This window comes from Sinocyclocheilus grahami, unplaced genomic scaffold, assembly GCF_001515645.1.
Source record: "Sinocyclocheilus grahami isolate Dianchi unplaced genomic scaffold, SAMN03320097.WGS_v1.1 scaffold25.1, whole genome shotgun sequence".
NCBI classification, from domain to species: domain Eukaryota; kingdom Metazoa; phylum Chordata; class Actinopteri; order Cypriniformes; family Cyprinidae; genus Sinocyclocheilus; species Sinocyclocheilus grahami.
In genome coordinates this window covers 2,652,285-2,674,140 of record NW_015505204.1, presented here as the reverse complement: position 1 = coordinate 2,674,140, position 21,856 = coordinate 2,652,285, and the positions used below count along the sequence as shown (strand labels likewise).

Here is a 21,856-nt window from a genome sequence, read left to right as displayed (position 1 = left end):
GCTGTTCTAGCATAAAAAAAAATACAAAAAAGATTGATAGTTGTAAATGTATAATATTGATATTATTAATATATATTATAAAATATATAAAAATTGTTATTGTATAAAAAATAAAGTAAAATAAAATATTACTGTTGTATTATAAGATTAAAAATATTGCTTGAGTCTATAAAATAAATAAAATACAAATATTGCTGTTGTTGTTGTATTAAAATAAATTAAAATAAGAATAATGTTGTTGTATATAAAAATAAAATATAATAAATATTTTTATTGTATCAAAATATAAAGTAAAATAAAATAAAACATTTAATTTAATTAAATGCACTTGCATTGTTTTTTGTGTTACCTAACATTTTTAGTATTTCATTATATTCCGATTGATTTATGGTATTAGTGTCTCTACAGGCACCATAGTGACCTCGCAGATAAGTCACTAGAGGTGAATACTGTACATACACATCAAGTGAATGAAAACAGCATGTACTGTATACCTTGCCTGACTATCTCAGCAGCCCGCAGAGGATTTTCAGTGGCTTGATCCACGATATTCATTATCATATCAGTCACTGTTTTGCTGAGGATGTCCAGAGTTCTTCTCTCCGCTTTTGTCATGGTCCTGGGGCCAACAGAGTGCCAGTTCTCCTCCACGCGATCTTCATGTGGTGTGCGTGGCAATTTCAAGAACAACTTCAGGTGGTTCTCTGCTGCCCGCCGACAGAAGTATTTAAGCACGTCCATGTAGAATTCCCAGCGCGCAGGTATTTCAGTGAACATTTGACGCAAAAGCTCCAAGCACAAGTAATCGACAGGGAATGTCTTGCCCACGTCATTAGTCAAGAGCTCCTGGTAAACGCAGTTGATGAGATCTTTATTAAACATATGGATTAACTCTTGCTTGAGGCAGCAGTCTAAAGATTTTAAGCTGTCTGATGGCTCAAGAGTTTCCAGAAAGCGCCTTTCAGACATGTTTAATAGATATTTGCAGTGTAAGAAATCCATCACTTGTGCAAAAACAGTCATGCCAATGATGCCCGCCTCTTCACTCTCAACACCTGAGATGTGAGCACCATAGCTCGTCCTGTCAGTGGAAGCGATAGGGCCGACACAGTGAGCGCAGTTACTATAGGGCACATTAATGTTCAGTTTCTCCCACTCTTCAGCTCTCGTTTTAGCTTCCAAAATCATGCTCTCCTCTTCTCGCAGACAGAGAACTAGAGCCGGAAGGACCACATCCATGGACACTGTTCTTATCCACTCAACAATTTGCACAAACATATGGGCAAGTTTTGATTTAGAAATATGCTTGTCTTTGAGGGTCCTCTTGACAATATTGCGAGATCTGAAAATGGAGAAATGTATATTTTTGTTTGCAGGCCAGCTCTTGCATGTGCATTTCTATATGATGGGATTGAACTTACTTGTTGGGTATCATTTGGAGCGGGTCAAACATAAGCCATGGCGCTGGAAGCTGAGGTTGTGTGGCTGTTTTGAGTGCCATGAATGTCTGAAAAGTTGAATCTCCATGGGGAGTTTCCATGTGCCAAGTTTTTTGAGCTGACACCTAAGCAGACAATAGAACAGATATGTTATAGATAGATAAACAAACAAATAAAGACTTAAAAAATAAATAATACAATATTGCTTTTGTATAAAATGATGTAGCCAATTTATTGAATGTTTCTCCAGCTCTAAAGCATTGAACATGCAGGACAAATCCAAAAATGAAAACCGTTATTATACAGTTCAGAGCTGTATAATTGTGCAGTAACCAGATAATTCTTTACATGGTATTTTACCAGAGAATTTGTGTTATATATTGACAGCGACCTTTGCTTATTACTGTATTGCTAATTAAAAGCCATTAGCTACTTTTCACACATCTTTAAAAAAAAATTTAACGTTATACCTTCACAAAAATGGCCGTTTTCAGCATTCAAAACAATAACAACAAACTGTGAAAACATGGTCTTACCTGAGCAGTTATAGGTGGAAGTTCGTTATTGTTTTGTTTTTTTCAACTCTAGAGTGCCCTGGTCAATTTCAAGAAAAATCATTGATTTGGCAGCTTGGGTGAGTAACTGTTTTTGAATGATTTTTCTACATCCTAGCTGAAAGATTGATCGAAATGCTTCAAGAAATTGAATCATAACATGCACTGAATTATATGTGTGCAAATGTGAAGCCTACCATTTCCGTTTTGGGTTAAAATATAAATATTGTTAGATATTTACCTTCTAATAAGTGTATAAATAATATAACATATAATAAGTGAATAACGACAAGTATTCTAAGAGAATAGCATACGCCTCCGTGGTCACCAGATGCTGCTCACTCTTCAAATGAGAGGTTTAGGTTGCTATGACGACTAATGCGTTGCTTCTCAACGCGGTTCCACAAAAGAACCAGTAGATGGCGATGATGGTCTTTGATGCGAAATATCCAAAGAAGAGAAGGACTTCACAACAGCGCACGGCACGCTCATAAACATTAAACTGACATACTGAACTGGTGCTTTCAAGAACCTTCGGACCAACTGTAAAAACCGAGAATAAAGTTACTGGTATGACAACGCTTTTTCGATTCCGGTAGGTATGAATTATAGTAACGTTAACTTAACCAACTATAGTTTATGCTTTATACGTGTCATTATTACCACTGTAAATGTAAAATATATCTGATTAGGAATCTAATATTTTATTATGCATTTATTAAGTGATTGATTCACATAGATTATAGTATTCAACTAAAGTTTATGCTGTGCGCATGTATTGTTATCGTTGTACATTTCTAATGTGTTAAATTTGATTTGGGATTTCTCTAATATTTGATGAATGCATTTTTTTTCATTCATATTGATTTTATGGATTGTGGTTAAATTCTTGAAAGGTTTTGATTTTTGGTCACTACATTATTCCTAAACTTAAGAGTAGAGTGATGTTATAATAACAAACTATAGTTTATGTTATATACATTTAGTATTATTATCACAGTAGATTCATAATATATACAATTTGATTTGTAATTTTTTTAATGTATTTATTCATTCATCTATAGTTATTGTGGTTAAATGTTGCTTGTTTTGATTTTTGTTCACTGCTAACTTTTATTTGTACCAATCATTTTTTATTACTTACTGATTGTTATTGTGAAACGAATGAATGACTAAATGTGTTCAAACTGGTGTTGTACCTATACAGACTGATCATGGATGTGCCAGAAGCCAGTCATTCTCAAGATCTAAACTCTTCAGACGATTCCAGTGTGACCTTAACACCACAAATGTTGGCTAAATTTGAAAGGAACAGACAATGCTCAGGCAAGCCAGGCTTGCAAATAGACCATCCTCAGCTCCAGAAGGTTTGCCATGTGTTAACAAAACATATACGAATTTGCACAAATTTCACTTTATCATGTAGCGTGTACAATAATCTGTCTTTCCTCAGGAGCTACATGTGCTAAAGTTGCAAAAACTATAGACTCGGGTGCAGGCTTCTTTATTGAGGAGGAGACAACAGAGGAGGAGCAGCAGGAAAAGAGAGTGGCTGCGCAACCAGGTAATCAAAAATGGCATCACTAACCAACATATGCATGTTTTTCCATTTGTTTTTAACTGAAGTTGAAAATTGTATGTATTTCAGCCCCAGTGATGGAGCCTGATTATCTAATGTGTGAGGAGTGTCTAAAACCATTTATGGATTCTTATCTCAGCAACAGTTTTGATCTATCTGTGTGTGATAAATGCAGGTATGGCATCTATTTATAGTGGTTAAAACATACCTTTAAATTAGTGTTACAGAGCTTACTGGTTGAAGCTGTTATTACTGTATTTATCTTATTATCTCAGTATTTCAGTTTCAGTACTTGGTTGTGTTTCCTGTGCACCTGCAGTTCAACAGCTGCTCAAAACAAGCACTGTAATGTGTATGTGCATTTCATTTTATAATTGCATACGTTTGCATAGAGACAACGAAGTGAAGCACAAGCTAATATCTCGCACGGAAGCCAAACAGAATTTCCTCCTGAAGGATTGCGATCTGGATCAGAGGGAACCACCACTGCGATTTATTCTGAGGAAAAATCCTCACAATCCACGCTGGGGAGACATGAAACTCTACTTAAAGACACAGGTAGGTTCAACACATCCAAATATTAAACTAAAATCCATGCTTAGGATAAATAAAAAGTTAGAACACCATGAAATAAAAACATGCAAAAATAATGATTTAAAAAAAAAAAACATGTTCCCAAACACTTCTATGACTTCACATCTGCCTTTTTAGTCTCAAACTGTACAAAAAACACACACCATTAGTTAAGCCTGAAGGAGAAATATTTTTATCATATAAGAATTTTCATTTAATCTTTTAGAGTGTCAAATTGATTATAATATTATGGGTACACTTCACAACAAGGTTTTTTACATTAACATTAGTTAAAACAATAGCTAATATGAAATTGTTATGATTTATTAATTTTGGTTTATTTCTTCGTTATATCATTTTTTTTAAAATTGATGTTTGCGAAATAAGTGCTTGTGATCACCAAGTGTACAATTATTTGAATAAGATTATCATAAAACAGTGTGATAATGTAATTGTAAATGTAATGTATTCCTGTGATGGTAAAGCTGAATTTTCAGCATCATTACTCCAGTCTTCAGTGTCACATGATCCTTCAGAAATCATTCTAATATGCTGATTTGCTGCTCAAGAAACATTTCTTATTATTAGTGCTGTAAAAAGTCATGCTGCCTAAAAATCTTGTGATTTTTATTATTTTTTTCCACGATTCAAAAAATCTTTAAGTTGAGCTAAGAACAGACTTCTAAAGAACAGTATTACTTTAAAAACATTTTTTAAAATTAAATTTAAGTTGCATAGTTTGTTGTTCGGTTTTGTTTGTGTATAAATACTGTATACCATATTTTTATGAAATTTAAGGTGGTAAAGCGCTCTCTGGAGGTGTGGGGCAGTGAGGAGTCTCTGGAGGAGGCCAAAGAGAGCAGAGATGAGAACAGGGAGGTGCAAAAGCAGAAACGCTTTAATAAAAAGGTTAAAGGTATGAAAGCTGAGCAGTCTAGTCAGTTACTCTTTGACTGTCAGATTTTAAATATACACTAAAAACGTATTACACTTAAAAAGACGTTTAGAGAAGTAAATAGCAATCATAGAAAAAAAATCTGTTCAATGTACTGATTAGACAAAGAAGAACTAATGAAAACTTGATGATGAATAAGTTGATACTGGCTACATTTGGTCACAGTGTGTCTTTATACATTGCTCTCCATCTTCATCTGGCTTTCAGAGTTAAGGAGGGCAGTCAGGAGCAGTATGTTTAAGAAAGATACCAGCGTTCATCAGCATGTTTACGGCCCTGAGGAGCTGCTAGATGAAGAGGAAGATCTCTACAGGAAAGTGTGTCAAACATGTGGACACGAACTCACTTTTGAGAAGATGTAAATATGTCTTGGAAGTCTCACTGCTGTGGCTACTGTTCAGGGAAGAAGCAGGGTCCGGATCCAAGTCAGCAAAGAGTAACACTGATCTTGCTTCTGGTCCTCGACACATTCTCTTGGCTTGGAGTCCAGGTATCAAAACAGGTTTGCATCAGTTTCCACTTGAACCAATTTGGAGTATCTGAAACTCCTAACCAACAGAGTGGTGCTGCATTGTGTTCTGAAGTTGCCTTCTGAAGTTTAGAAATGTCAGCATTAATGGAGTAGTTCACTTCCAGAATGAAAATTTCCTGATAATTTACTCACCCCCGTGACATCCAAGATGTATATGTCTTTCTTTCTTCAGTCGAAAAGAAATTAAGGTTTTTGAGGAGAGCATTCCAGGGTTTTCCTCCACATAGTGGACTTCTATGGAAGTCAGTGGTTTGAAGGTCCAAATTTCAGTTTCAGTGCAGCTTCAAAGGGCTCTACGCAATCCCAGCCAAGGAATAAGGATCTTATCTACTGAAACGATTTGTCGTTTTCTAAAAAAAAAGAGAAATGTATATACTTTTTAACCACAAATGCTGGTCTTGCATGCATGACATAGACAAAAGTACCGACCTAGTGTCCAAAGCGAACGTGCAAAGAAAGTCAAACGCCCGTTACAAAAAAAGGTAACAATGTCAGACAATTTTGATGTTGGAGGAGACAATAAGAAGGACTACCCTACCTTTTTGAACCGAAATACACAGACGAAGAACTAACCACACGTGACTTTTCCAATGTGATTACACAATGCGTGAAGGCACGCTTGCGCATCGCAGAGCTAATGCATGATGAGCATTTGTGGTTAAAATGTATATAAATTTGTATTTTTTTTTAGAAAATGGAAAAATCGTTTCGCTAGGTAAGACACTTATTCCTCGGCTGGGATGGTGTAGAGTCCTTTGAAGATGCATTGAAACTGCAATTTGGATATTCAACCCGTTGGCCGCCATTGAAGTCCATTATATGGAGAAAATTCCTGGAATGTTTTCCTCAAGAAACTTAATTTTTTTATGCGACTGAAGAAAGAAAGACATGAATATCTCGGATGACATGGGGGTGAGTAAATTATCAGGAAATTTCCATTCTGGAAGTGAACTACTCCTTTAAGATTAGAGTGTGTTGCACTAGATTTGATCACAAGAGAGCACTGTAGAGCTACTGGTTTCAGAAAACTGGATGATCAAAATGATAGATGTAAGGTTGAGTTCTTTTTTTTATTTTGGGTTGAGCACACTGTTGAATATACTCTAAATCTGTGAAATGGAGAAGAAAATACAAATGATAATATATTAAATATTACATCCAATCAAGTGTTCATTTAAAATGTAGGATGTGATTACCAAACATCTGCCCTTTCAATTGTGAGATTATCATTCCTGATTATCATTCCTGATTATCATAATGATGAGGCAAAAGCACCAAACTGGTCCAAAGTTGAATCGGTAACAGGATCTCTTTTCTCACTCTCCTACCTCGTAAAGAGAGATATTGGTGAAAGAGATTCTCTCACGGTGTTGTGTTTCAGTCTGTCTGTGTGAGTATTGAAAGTATCAGGCTTCCTAATTCACAAGAAGCACGAATGCACTCATTCCTTAATGGCCACTTTTTTCCTCACCTTTCATGCCAAGGTTGGCTAGATACTTTATGCTGTATTTGAAATAATGAATTTAGTCAATGAAATGTGTTTGTAATTAAAAAAAATAATTCTTATTGGAAAGTGTTTCTCCATTCTGTGTTTACATTGCCCCTTATCAGCTTTTATTACTGATGTCTCAATGACCACAAACATGCATATTATTATTATTCTTCAGGGACACATACTGTATGATCGGACCACTTGCCTAGTTTTATAACGGCGAAGCTTGCGTAAGTGAGTAAGAGCGTGAATGTTACTTTTGTCATGGTGTCCACTAAGGCAGGGTTACACATGCCATGCATTGCTGCCATTATTTGTGTTCGCCCTATATCTTGTTAACTTTTTAGTCTTTGGCCTCTTTGGGCCACTGTAGAAACGAAGGACAGCAATGTCCTGAAATGTCAGTAATGCTAAACATATGTTAAAATAATTTTTTGGTTACTAAAAAACTACTAAAGTAGTTTATGTGGAATATGTATTATATACTACTGTTTAGCAAGATTTTTTTAGTCTAACAGGATTTTCATGCTCACACAGGATGTCTTTTTTTATTAGATCAAAAATACAGTAAAAACAGTAATGGTTTTGAAGTATTATTAAAATTTTTAATAACTTTTCTGTTTTAACATTTTTTTTTACAAATGTAATTTATTTCTGTGATGGAAAAGTTGATCATTACTCTAGCTTTCAGTGTCACGTGATCCTTCAGAACTCATTCTAATGCTGATTTGCTGCTCAAGAAACATGGCTTATTATTATCAATATTGAAAACAGCTGAGAGCAGAGCTTGTGGGTTGGTTTTCCATTAGCTCTTTCTCGTAGCTGTTACCATAATTTAAAAGACACATGTTCACTCCCTCAGACTGTAAATGTTCCTCCCATGGATTTAAAGGCATGCATGTTCATTTTGTCAGGCTATGTCAAAACTATGGACTTATGTAAACTATGGACAAACTACGGATGCAAAAGTATTTGACAGTGTCAACGTCACAAACGGTAATGAATTCATTCCTCAAGCTCCTTTAGTGGGGCATTTTTATTTCTGTTCTCATGCCTGGTGCGTTCTTATGACCTAATTGTGAAGTCCCAGCATTGCAGTTCTGAAATTCAAAACCCTCCACGCTTTTATCATCATTCACACTGACTCAACTAATGCACACAGGGACATGAGACGAGCTGCCTGCTAAATTGTCCACCTGCAATCGCACAAGTATTGTAATAATAGATCTGCTGTTTGTTGATTAGTTACAGTTGAAAACATAATAATATATAGCATAGCTTAATTTGAGCTTGAACATAAACTACAGAAGAGCTTGATGCATTTACACATGCATACGTTTATTTAGTGCCATGTAACGCTGTTGATTTTTGTAGATAGAAATTGCCTAGTGTCTTTGCATTGCAGCTGATGTCCCATAACCTCTGCTGACCTTTGGGGTCAATGTAAGGCTGAAAGACCAGCAGAGTGAGAGAGAAAGAGAGAAGGACATACCACGTTAATGCCTGTGCTTTGATTAATGGCACTCATGATTTGCCACCTGCTGTTTTATATGGCCCTCTGTGAGTAACTGATCTCGAAGTGCTTGCATGCGTGGCGTCCGCATTTTAAATAGCTGCCTAAATTTAACAGCTTTGTGGAGGTCGTTAAAAATTCAGACACCGACAAGTTTGTAAGCAGCGTGCGTTCTGGTGTGAAAAGGGCTGCTCTGAACTGCTCAGTGTAGTCTGATATATATATACAGCTGTCATAGTGGATCCATCTTTTACTCTTTCGCACACGTGATGGTAATACACGAGATGCGAGATGTGTGCGGGCCCATTTACTCCATATGCAAATGCTTTACATACTGTTCTAAATAGCTTCGTACCCGACTTCTCCACAGCTCTGGAGGATAGATTAACCACTGGCAGGGAGGGGTATGTGCAGCCTGGCATCTTTCTCTACTATGATTCTCTTCTAAAGAAGTTTAGATCTCTTCCGCTGCAAATGCTTAAAAAGTGCACTTTTTTTGTGCAAAACAAAATAAACAAAACCCCACATTTTTTGCAAAGTTTACTTTTTTTTGTATTAAATTAAAAGTTTATAACACTGTTCTTAATCAGACATTATGAACATTGACATATCAGAATTGATAAACACTGTAAAATGCTTCATTCAAGTACTTCCAAATATGAGTAATTGATAACACTTTTCAGTTAAATTCTATGTTTTTATTAATCCAATAGTTAATATAAAATATGAATAAACAATATTTTACAGCACTTATTATCCTTGGTAAATGTTAATGTCTACACATGCTTATAGATTATTTTTAAATTTAAAATAGATAAAGTATTAGTTATTGTATTATGAATGCAAATGATTTAAAATGTAACAGTACAATATTTATAAATGAACATTGACTTAAAAAGTTTGATAACTAATCCATTAATTAATGTTAAAATATTAAACCTTACTATAAATATGTATATATAAATGTATAGGATTAATAACATTTTTCCATTTCTGTCTGACAAAATGTTAGCATTTCTAAATGTTGGCATACTATTTGAATGTCAGTTTGTAAATAATTTATTATAGCTAATTGTCACACTTTTTATTTAGTCTTAACTTACTAATATTTCAATAGGTTTATTTTTGAAGGGCATTTTCTTGTAATATTGAACATTTCCATGGTTATTGTCTGGACATATAGCAGTCCTTTATGCCAATTAGGATTTATTGTGGATAAGCTACCTTAAGTTTTAAGTTTTAACCTTTATTTTGGAAGTTAAAATGAAAAGAAAATCTCCTGATTTAAAAGTTACACTGATTTACTAGGTGATTAAAAGTTTTTAACTTTGTGTTTGTAACCAACATACAAAATAGAAAATTACTGGACTTTTGAATTTATTTACTGAGAAAAGTTTTTGAACGTTCCCCATGTGACAACTAGCCCCGATCTTTCACTATTTACTTTAAAGTGTTACCAAGGTCAAAATTTCACATTGCATTTTGAAAACTAGGATTTAAAGGCGAATGTGCTGTTATTAGACTGGATGTCACCATCTTCGATTTATTGTAAAAGTCTGTATAGCCTTCTTTCTTAATGGATGCCATGATTTCAGACCGTCATATCCCTCACACCTCTGCAGTTGTTCTTTTCTCTCTCTCTTTGTTGGTTTGCACTTCTCATGTCTCTTTCCCAGGGCCAACTTGCCTTCTGTATGGTTGGCAGCAGGCACTGGCTCTAATACGGGCATGCAGCTGTCTTGGCCCAGAGGCAGACATTGATAACATTCAGTTGACAACAAATGTTTCTATACTCCCGTTATGTGAGCGAGCTTCTAGGAGGTGCGCGCCTACAATAGACCTACGTCTCTTCTGAGCACAGTGTTTTGCTCTAAGCTTTGTGGACTATGACATGATGTCTAATAATACCTGTGTAGTGGGGAATGGGGTGTGATGTGTCGTCCCTTTGATCTAGGAAACTGCCGCAAAATTTGTCATGTGAATTAAGGACACTTCATATACAGCTGCCTTTGATTAAGAGATGCACATGTAAAAAGAAACTATTGTAGAAGTATTGTTTTAATTCTACAAACTGTCTTTGCATATCAAAATAATTATTCTATACTAATATTATTTGAAATTGAATTTATCAAGGCCAAAAAAAAGAGATATTTAAAACGTGACGAATTATCCATTTATGTTGGTAAATGTTAGCTTTGAACTATTACATGAGACATCCTTCCTAAAATAGTAACTGTGTCAGAAGCTTTGGGGTAAATTGTGCCAGTGGTTGAACTAATAGTCATAGTTTCTGAATTTGAATGAAACCTTAATATTATAAAGATAAAAGGATGGTGTTAAAAGAGAATTCCGCCCGCAACTACAAGTAATATTTAATATACATTTCCATGTCCTGAAGATTCTAATGCATTATAATGCTTAGTTTGTTCCATTTAAGGAAAAAAAAACTAAAATAATATTTAAATAAACATAAATCTGTCTCATGGCTGGGTTATGGATATTTTTTAACAAACTTTAAACAAACTGAAATTTTGTGAGCAAAATATAGGATATGTAATTTTTCAATTTTTTAAATTACACTCTAAAAAATGCTGGGTTAAATACAACCCAGTGCTAGGTATTTAACCCAGCAGTTTTTTTTAGAGTGTAGAAATGCAAATTGCTCACGTATTCCCCAAGAACTAAACCTACCCCTTAACATGACATAGCTTACCTTTAACGTTGAAATATTTCCAGACATCCTAAAATATCATTACGCGTATTAGTTTTACGTCCTTAATTGCTCCTTGCCTAGAGGACAGCCTAAAAATTGTCAAGTTAATGTCAGCTATGTAGTTATCATTTATAGCATTACGTCATTATCATTACTAGACCTATGATTAGCGGTAAGGGGATCATACCTGTGCGGTGAGTCTCTCTCTCTCTCTCTCTCTCTCTCTCTCTCTCTCTCTCTCTCTCTCTCTCTCTGTCGTCGTCGCCGCCGCAGTGTCTCCCCTCGCTCACACAAACCGTGCTGCGGTCCGGTGTCAGAGGCAACACCACTGATCTCCGTGCGGGACGCCGTTAAGAGCAGATGGAGACACTTCGAATGGCCATCTCGAGCAGAGAGGACACCGGACCGTTAAAAAAGCCTCTGGCAGACACGAAAGAGCACTGCAAAAGTGACGATCACAGCGAAACAAATTATGTAGACCTGGGCAACCCATCGGACATGAAGTCAGACAGCACAAAGACAGTAAAAGTCACATTCACAGGCGAAGGGAACCAGCTGGCAATCTTCAAATGTAAAGGCGATGCATCCATCTCCGGGATTAAGAGTCCTGGGGAGCGAGAGGAGACTGGAAATGCTGCTAAAAGTTCATCGAAAGAATGTCACGCGGGGAAGTGCCATTCCGAGGGACTTTATGGAGAGGGTGCTCCGCTTATAGATGATTATGTGGACTCGGGAACAGATGCAAAATCCGAAGATGCAAAATCTGCGTCGTATGAAACGGAGGAGTTACAATACACCGACATGTACTTGAACAGTCGCTGCGAATCCAAGGGCAGCACGCGCGTGGCGGACGTAGAATCACACTATATAACGACGCACGAGATTCAGCTGACGGAGTTGGATCACGATGTGGATTACGAGCTTGGACGCGGACCCTGCTGGGATTTCGAGGATGATAATCTGGTGTATTCATTTGTTGACTACGCATCATTTGACAGCGACGAGACGACTCTCGGAAGAATCCAAAGCAAGTCCAAGAGCAATAAAGTTCCTCTCGCTTCACGCGCAGCGAAGCTTTCCGCCTCAGGGGCTCTGTTCAGCACCGAGAGTGAACTTTGTGAATCCGATAAATGTGCCAGCTCGGATGAGGGCGCCGGACAGCTTGGAAATTCAGCCGGACATATTCACCTGTCAATCAAAACGTCTTCGCGCGCGGTCAACGAACCAGCCGGTCTGTTAGGACACAGGAATGTCCGCTTTCACACCAGACGTGCCGGTGAGCGGAGTCATTATTCGTTTAAAAGCTCTGACTCCAAAAGCGAGACCCTGTTTGACCGCTACTTCATCCCTCCTCCGGGTCGCCAGCACCTCGCGAGCAAACTGAGGGGAAAAGACATCAACGAATATTCCAGTGGCGGGTCTAGTTCCGTCAGCGAACTGGATGATGCTGATAAAGAGGTGCGTAACCTCACCGCGCGCTCCTTCCGGAGTTTGGCTTGCCCTTACTTTGATGCCATAAATTTGAGCAGCTCGAGTGAGTCCTCGGTGTCAGAACACGGACTGAGTTTTAACAAATGGTCCGCTTTCGTCGACTTGAATTACGGCAATTTGACACGTGAGGCGCACAAGAACTCTACGCCTGTTATGGAGGGAAATAAAAGCACAGAATGTACGAACATAAAAGACATGGTTCAAACTGATACACCTAGCACTCAGACTAAAATAGTGTCGCTGAAGAATAATTTGAACTCGCAGCAGGCGTCTAAGAAAATAGAGTTACGAAGCAAACCGGGTGAAACTATCACACTTACTGAAACCTTGAACTTTAACTGTAACGTTGAAGCAGGGATACCTGCGCGCGAGAGGCGCGCAAAACGCGCTCTGAATGCCATAATGTCACGTGCCACAGCTGATGTTACCGGCACCACGCCAGCCAAGGAGGGGTGTGAGGCAGAAAGTCCTTGCGGTGAGACCTCTGAAGATGCCCACAAGAAAGCCATCTTTGCCTCTAGTCTTTTGAAAAATGTTATTTCCAAGAAAATGCAGTTTGAGCAAGAGCGTAAAATGGAAAGAGGTGAAATAAGCGACACATATCCCGTTTCACAAGTGTGCCCCGATGCTAAGGATTGCAAAGAGACTGTGAAGAGCTTGCAAAGACAGATTTCAGAAACCGCCTCAGGACACTCTCAAGAGGAGCTTGGTGATGCAGCAGACCAGCCCCAAGAGAATCCGTGTTTCCATGCTGCTGAGTCACCCTGTGACCCAGAAATGACCTCTAAATTAGACTCAGGCGGACCACTAAAGACTCCTTTGACCCCCAGCCAAAAGAGTGCTTTTAAAACCTGGAAAGATGGAGAACAGGAAGCACAAGGTGATGGAGAATCTCAGTGCGCACTGGAGGAGGAGTCGCCACTGCCAGACACCTCAATTAGACCTGTGACGGAAAGCAGTGAAAGTGTTGAGGGCGAGAGTAGTAAAATGATTAAGATGTCTCACTTGTATGTCCCTAGCTCGCAACTTATGCCTAAGGAAAAGGAAGCTGCCGGGCTTTCATTACATAATCTGAAAGTGACTGGAGAACTTGCAGAGTCAGATGGGGGAGGGTGCGGAAAACTGAGCTCTGACCAGCTCCGTAGCCCTGCGGGCACAAACCAAACCTCACAGTGCCAAAAAACCCCCGAAATCAAAATACGCCTGCGAAGTGTTAAAGAAAACAAAAGCAATCAGTTCAATATCACCAATCTGTTAACGCCCAATATCCATCATAACACCAACGTTAAAAATGCGATGAGAGAATCTAAAAGCCATTTCTTGACCATATCAGACAAAGTGCCTCATTTTATGGTGAGGGATGTTAGAGATAGTAAATGTAAGTTCCAGACACCTATTCATCAGGTTCGAGATGTGCGCAAATTGGTAAAAAGCTCATATCGGTTTGTAGCGCTAGAAAATTCTTCCAGTTCATCAGGGATGACATCCACAGCATTACGAGAGGAGAGCAAACCTGTTAATAGGGGACCTGACAAGAAACCATTTCCTACACCAATGGTAATAAAATGCCAGTCTGTGAACACAAACAATGCCGCAAAACCCTCCGAGCCTGTTAACACGGGCGATAATGTCAGTGAAACGGTGAGATTATCACCAAATCTCTCGGAGTGGGCTACTAAAAGTGAAACCCTGCGTGCTGCACCCAGAGTGCCGTGCGCTAAGCAACCTGTGACTGAACAACCAGAGTTTAACTTAAAAATTGACGCTAAAGCGGCAAAACAAAAATCAGAAAAAGCAGCAGAAGGCAGCGAGAAGAAACCCGAGTCGAAGGTTTCGAATCAAATAGCTCTTGAAAAGTTAAAGGCAGCTGTGAAAACTATGGAGCAACTGTACTTTTTTGATAGGAATGAATGGAAGCGCAAAACGCAAGCTCCGCGACCAATCACGGACAGTCACGTGCTGTCGCTCATCACGCGAGAGGAGCAAGGAGTCACGACCAAAACGGACATTGAGAATGAATACGGGAAAGTGGACACTAGCTCGCAGCTGCACGTTGAAAAGTTGACCGCAACATCGAGTTCTGGTGTTGACGAGGCTAAAGCGTGTTTGCTAACAGGTTCTCACGGCCAGGAAGACATGGCTAAGTTATTAACCCAAAGGGCAGATTCTTTCAATGACAAGTACGTTTTTAGTCTGGGCAGTAACCTCAAAGCACCTCCACGCATAAATACAACAAATGACAGCACTCAGCAAATGTTTTCAAGCAGAAACTACACCCTCTCCACACAACCTCATAAAGCTCCGTTGTCGCTGAAAATCTGTCCTTCTAAATCGAAAAGTGAGGAAAAGCACCAGAAAGAGCACCAGCAGACAGATTCTGACAATTACCTAACAATCCCTGTCAAAGCTCACGCTTCCGATTCGAAACCCTCACAAGCATCGCACCTAAAACCTTCCCATCAGCCCTTGCAATGCTCACCTATCGTAATGGAGTCTTGGTCTCCTGATAGTCATACGGCCACAATATATCATCACGCCGTGCCCCTGCCGGCCGTACCTGCTGCTCAACCCCAGCTCCTCTACCTTACCCCCCCGGCGGACCTCCCACCGCCTCACATCCAGCGCAAGCTCCTGCTGGACCCCTCCACTGGCCAGTACTACTTAGTGGACACTCCTGTGCCCATGCAGCCAGCCGCCCAGCGCTTTTACTATCCTGAGAGTGGTCAGTACTTGGACATTCCTTTATCACTCACCCCAGTACCTGTGTCCGTTTCGCCGGTCGCCCTCGGTCCTGCGGCAGCCTATCCCCCCACCTACTTGGTCTACCCCTCGACCCTGCTGCCACCCCATCCGCAACCAGTCCCCCAGTCCCACTCTTCCACTTGCTCGGAGGGAGAAGACACGGTCGAGACGGGCAGCATGTATCTGATCCCGCAGGGCACCACAGTTCCCAGCAGCACCACCAAACCTGTCATCAGTATTACATCCCAGCAAGGTGCTCGTATTGTTGCTCCTCCCTCCTTTGACGGCACAACCATGAGCTTTGTGGTGGAGCATCGGTAACGGAAGGTAAGTGGCCACTGCATGGCTGTGCGTGTGTGCATAGTCTAAAAAATGTAGGAGTGTCTTCAAGTTGAGCAACAAAATATAAATCATGTTGCATTTATTACAAATATTGCTTTCTCTGAAGCTTTTTGAGCTTAATAAATATATAATGCAAGCAATTTGCTGTTGAAAATGAAGGCAAACAAAAAAATTTCAATTGATAAAATAAATAATTTGCTTTTAAAAATGACACTTGTGAAACGTTAGTGGAACAAATTTAATTCATAGTTAGTGTGTTGAACTACACCCTGGGAATTGACTTCATACATTCACTCTCAGAAAAAAAAGTACAAGGCTGTCACTGGGGTGGTACCCTTAGGTGCAAAAGCTAAAAAATACATATTTGTAGCTTCTTTACCCCTAAATGGTACATATCAGTACTTTTAAAGTACATTTGAGTACCTAAAGTGTACATATTAGTTGTCCTTCATCCATCTTTTTTCCTGAGAGTGTTTACTGAAATCACATTGGGACCAGATAAACCTCATTCTAAAAAAAAAAGAGGCCAAACATAATTTGTTTGCAATTGCTATCGATGAAGTTTGATATTTAGTAATTAGTAGCACTTAATTCATAATTTTTTTGTTGTTAAATAAAATACATTTTGGGTCCAACTTTATATTAGCTGTCCTTAAATACTATTTACTTGCATAAAAAAGTACAATGCACTTATTGTGGTCCTATTGTATTGCAAAACACTTTTGCTGCTATTGAAGTGGGATAGGGTAAGGTTATGGACAGGTTTGGTGGTATGGGTAGGTTTAAGGGTGGGTTAAGGTGTAAGGGATGGGTAAACAGTGTAATTATAAATGTAATTACAGAAATTGGATGTAATTACATGCAGGTATTTTTAAAATATAAGTACAATGTAAAAACATGTATGTACAGTGCATTGCATCAAATGATTAATTTAAATGTAAGTACATAGTAAAGGCCACCTAATATAAAGTGGGACCCAGATTGTACTGAATCCCAACCACTTGTTTCTCTTCTTACAGTGAAGATTTCTTAATAGTATGAAATATTAACAACATTTAGTATAGGCTATAAAACATACATATGGACAGGCAAAAAAGGAAAAAAATGCTTTTGTGTCTATGATTATCTATGTGGGTTTCGTGGAGCAATATTGTATGAAAAAGTGAATGTGAATGACGTTATGAATTTTACAGTCTATGATACTCGTGTATGTGCTTGGGCCTGAATATTGATGAAAAGTTGAGACTTGTTAGATAGTTTAATGTGTCCAGGTTTTTGGGTTTTTAATTGCTTTACTATGTCTGTGATGTATTGATGTTGCTTCATCACCAGTAACACATTTGATTTAATTTTTCAGTTTGAATTAAAGCAGCTTGACAAAGAATAGTGCCGGTAAGCAAAATAAAGGCCACTGTGGCAAGTAAAACACTTTCTAAGATGTTTAGGTAAGATGAGAAAGAAATCTACAGAGGAACCAACAATTAATGTCTCATACACACAAAAAGTGAATGTCAAGACTTTGCAAATGAAAATATGTATGTATCATGTTTTTCTCATGATGCACATCAACAAAATCATAGAAATACCAAACACTGGCAACTATTGCTGGCACTTGACAGTATGCATGTGTGAGTGTGAGCTGGAGCGTGTGTATGTGTGTGGAAAGGTCAGCGAGTAAAGTATTTGTTGTGCTGAGGCAGTAGGATGACAGCTGCTGGGGCCGATCAGAGGACCAACAAGCTGCAGCAGGGTCAAACCTTTTTATAGAGAGAGACGGAGTGAGAGGGACATTCATATGTGAACTTTAGAGATTCTTCAGTCTGCTGCAATACTGGATGCAGCGATGAAAGCAATATGGTCATTGACTGCATATTTAATGCTTATTCTAATCTTTTGTTTTCCATTTATGTTATGCTATATGTTGTACAGTAAGGATGGGAAGATTCCCAGATTCGCTCGGTGCATCGGCATAAAAAGTTAACAATGCGATGCATCGGTTTAAAAAGTGTGCATCGGATACAAGTTGGCATTTATATCGAGATGCATCATTTCTAACATATTTGCATCAGTAAAAAAACTAGGGATGCACGATATATCGGCCACCATATCGGTATCGGCCAATAAATGCTCATTTTTTCTGTTATCGGTATCGGCCTGATAAGAAAATTTGGCCGATATCTTAAAGCCGATAAATAATGCATTATTTCCTTCAGAGACACTTCAGATGCGCGCTGTTCGTTTGCAGCCTTTTGTGCAATTGTACGTTGTAATATTGTGTTTATTTGATGTATATCTGATTTATCTCATATAGAATGCGTTTGGTTAAGTTAAAAGAGCGCTTCAGTTTACCGGTGATCATCTTTAGCTCAGCACACGCAGCTCAAACAGCAGTGCACAACATTAATAACTATGATTGGGAATGTCGTGTATATAAAATTCTAATGAGAACATTATTATAATCAGTTATCGTATCGGCCAAAATTTTCATATCGGTGCATCCCTAAAAAAAACTATTTATTTACTATACTATGCTATACTTTTATTGTTTAGAAAGTGACCAGTAATCTGTGACCAATATTTTACATTTAGATTGATTTCTCCTCTCTAAACTGTTTCTCAAGCACGTTCTCTCATCACCGCTGCTGCGTGAATATGACGTATCACAACACCACGGAGACCCGAGGAAAAGCGGGGATTAAAGTCCAACACCTATGTTAAATTTGCTTTATGGAACCAAATCATTTGACAATGAGTCAGACTAACTGAAATAAGCTTTATGAAACAGGCCTCAAGGCATTGATCATATTTTTTACATTGCATCGAATCGCATTGTGTTGACTCGAAATCGGATCGCACTGCATCGTAACAGGGGTGAATCGTATCGCACTGAATCGTAACAGGGGTGAATCGTATCGCATCGCATTAGTAGCTGCTTCATATGTATCTTTAATGTATCGTATCGTTGGCTATGCATCGAGATGCGTATCGTATCGGCCTCAGTCATGGAGATGCACATCCCTATTGTACAGTAGTATATAAAATTATAGCATTTCAATAGAAAGTGTCATGATACAATTTTCCCTTTTTTATTTTTGTTGCTTCAAATGACTTTCTTTCTTTCATTGACAAATTTTTTTAAATATGAAAACCTGTCATAGAAATATGAATTATTACTTTTTTAAACGATGAGAATCTAAACAAAGAGTGAAATAAGCATGAACTCAATAGCATAAACACAATATTCATTGTGTGAAAAACAGTTTGTCATTTTTTTGCACAAATTACAACTTTACCTCACTAATTTCCATCACAACTAACAAGTTTAAATAAAGTTTTCCTTGTTTTTTCAATGGAGTTTTTATAAAATGGAAAAATCAAGGTAGGCCTAAATATATTTTTTAAAGATTTATTTATTTATTTTTTATTATGTCATTTTTTTATATTATTCAAAGAAAAGTGAAAATATTTAATTGTCTATGATACACAAAATGTTAAGAAATTAGGAAAGAAAAAACATTTTTATTGAGAAAAATGTTGAGAATTGACATTTATATATACTATTATATTAAAAAAAGAGTGTATAAAAAATTATACAATTCTAAATGTATGAATTGCAAAAGTATTAGAAAATTATTAGTAGACTAATTAAAATCACTAATAATGTTTTTTTCTCTAAAAGTCCACAGGGCCAAAATATGCAGTTAAAGAAACACCCAAATAAGTAAGTTAATGCCGAGTTCACACCGCACGATATTAGCCCGATTTTTCACTCGCCGACAGGTTTTGCGAAATCGCCGGCAAATGCCTGATATCGGAGGCAAATCGGTGCTCGTTCACGCGAGTGACAATCACGCAGTGTGAATTATCAAAGACGCGATCTGAGAGAATCGCCGACACGTCGCCGACGCCCGTGAAATATTTGGCATGCTAAATATCTGGAGCTGTCGGCGATTCACAATCACACTGTGTGAAATGAGTTCTGACTGAAACAAACAACGGCGATGACCTACAGCCAATGAGAGACCAAGATACAGGGCAGCGGGAAGGTATCAGTATTTTAATAGATATATGAACAATTATATCAAACAGAAACAAGCACAAACATTTGCTTGACCAGCCACAACATCAGCATAACAGTTACTGCAAAATTGTTTACCTCCAACTCTCTTTGCAGAACACCCAATCCCTGTTCCCTGCAGCTCCCTCCTGCATAATCTGTTTTTCTTTTTCTCCTTGTAGCCGGAAATCAGCTCACAGACAATTTGCAGGTTATAGATTTTGTTTTTAAATAATTAGTCTCGCTGGAGAACTTCGGTCTGACGCACGCGGGTTCTCGCGTTATTTCCTTATCACTTCTCGCGTGTGTTTTGTTGTGAAACGTAGTTTGCGGACCAGACAGAGCTGTCGGTGATTCTTCCTATTGTGAAGTCATGTAATGTGAAACCCCCTGTCACGGATCCATCGTGCAATGTGAACACAGCAGCAACTGAATGCTATCCCAGATAGCATTCAGACGAGTTTGAAAATCGTGCAGTGTGAACTCGGCATAAGTATCACTATTAGATTAATATAATTAAGCCTTGATATTTATCGTTCCTTTGATTGGTCTGTTCTCTCCTTTTCCTTCTCAGGATGGTCTGTGTCTGTCTGTCGGAGTCAGTCCTCCTCCCACTTCATAAAAAAAAATTCCTCGGACATGTTTCACAGTATCCCACATCTGTCTTCATCAATTCCTACCCAGTATTGCCTCCTGATCTGTGACTTTTGCAATGATGAAAAGCTAAAGATGAAACATTTGAAAGCAGCTTTACAAACTTTGTGCAACATTTGCTATTTATGTAGTCTTTAGACTTTGACGCAACTATCTTTTTGTCCATAGTTAAGGGAAAATGTTTTTTGTTCAAGTTTTCATTATGTTGTATAAAGTGTTTGTATTTTTACATTTTTATGGACTCCTTTTTATCTACCTGTAGGTAGCAAGTTCTGATTGAGTAAAGCATGGCTTGTGTGAAAGAGAGAGAAACAGAGATAGAGAAAGAGAAGCATTTTGTGTGGTGCCCATGTTGTGTGTGTCAGAGAGACAGAGTAAATGTGTGTCTGTTTCCTTTCACTGTGATGAGAATTGTTATTATAGTGACGGACGGATCATTGGGGAGTTCAATGTAATAATTATAATAATAATGCTTGAACTGAAAATACTTGTACATTTAAAAATTGTCTCAATCTTTATGTTGCCAATTACCTCAGTTTGCAGTGCAGGCATGTTGCTATCTCATTTTGCCTCCACAGTATAATACTCCTTATACTTTTGTTCTGTTTTACCCCTTCTTTTCCATCATCTGTTCTCCCTGTTCATTTTTTTTGTCTATTTTGTTACATTGATCATATATTAAAGGTATATGGATCTGCTGGCCAATCTATGTACCAATTTTAGAAGGAATTCATTGTTATTTCTGTCAGTGTTAAAAATGCTTATTATAAATGTGATATTCAAATTAATTCCATAAAGATAACACTTACATTTTATGTAATCAAAAAATAACCAATACACGATGAGTGTTGCTACCACTTAAAAATATGACCGAGAAAAACAGATTAAACATAATTTGTAATAATATATGGTATTAGATGCATATTCTATTATTAAATCACAACAACAACACAAATTAAGATGCTACAACCTGCTTAATAATAAATTATAACACTTATTTTGATACTCATTATGGTACTTATGATACATGCACTTGGTATGCTGAATATGGGTATTTTGAAAGAGTTTTTCTGAATGTGAGTATATAAATATAACAGCAAGTTCTGTAAGTTTAATAAATTTCATATAATGATCAGAAAATCCACAAATACATATTCTTCCATCATGAGAGTTGCTATCAAAATATGACAAAATTAGATTTTAGATACTTACTCATTATG

The 21,856-nt window shown here is 37.8% G+C and overlaps 2 protein-coding genes across 2 annotated transcripts in view; one reads left to right on the top strand and one right to left on the bottom strand.

Annotated features, from left to right (window-relative positions):
* Positions 1-1,626, bottom strand: part of LOC107565019 (uncharacterized) — a 4,096-nt gene extending 2,470 nt beyond the window's left edge. The window contains exons 1-2 of the mRNA XM_016250207.1: positions 1,422-1,626; positions 495-1,342 (exon numbers count right to left, since the gene is read on the bottom strand). Of these exons, the coding sequence (XP_016105693.1) occupies positions 495-1,342; positions 1,422-1,540 (967 nt within the window). The 5' untranslated portion in view covers positions 1,541-1,626. The remainder of the gene's footprint in view (positions 1-494; positions 1,343-1,421) is intronic.
* A 1,521-nt stretch (positions 1,627-3,147) lies between these two features.
* On the top strand, positions 3,148-20,566 carry xpa (xeroderma pigmentosum, complementation group A). The gene is given in 11 exon segments (XM_016250197.1): positions 3,148-3,307; positions 3,310-3,360; positions 3,447-3,557; positions 3,642-3,747; positions 3,965-4,130; positions 4,944-5,061; positions 5,308-5,460; positions 5,502-5,590; positions 11,711-15,910; positions 19,605-19,646; positions 20,557-20,566. Coding segments are annotated over 9 exon segments (5,088 nt in total). The 5' UTR covers positions 3,148-3,207; the 3' UTR covers positions 15,905-15,910; positions 19,605-19,646; positions 20,557-20,566.
* Positions 20,567-21,856: the final 1,290 nt, after the last annotated feature.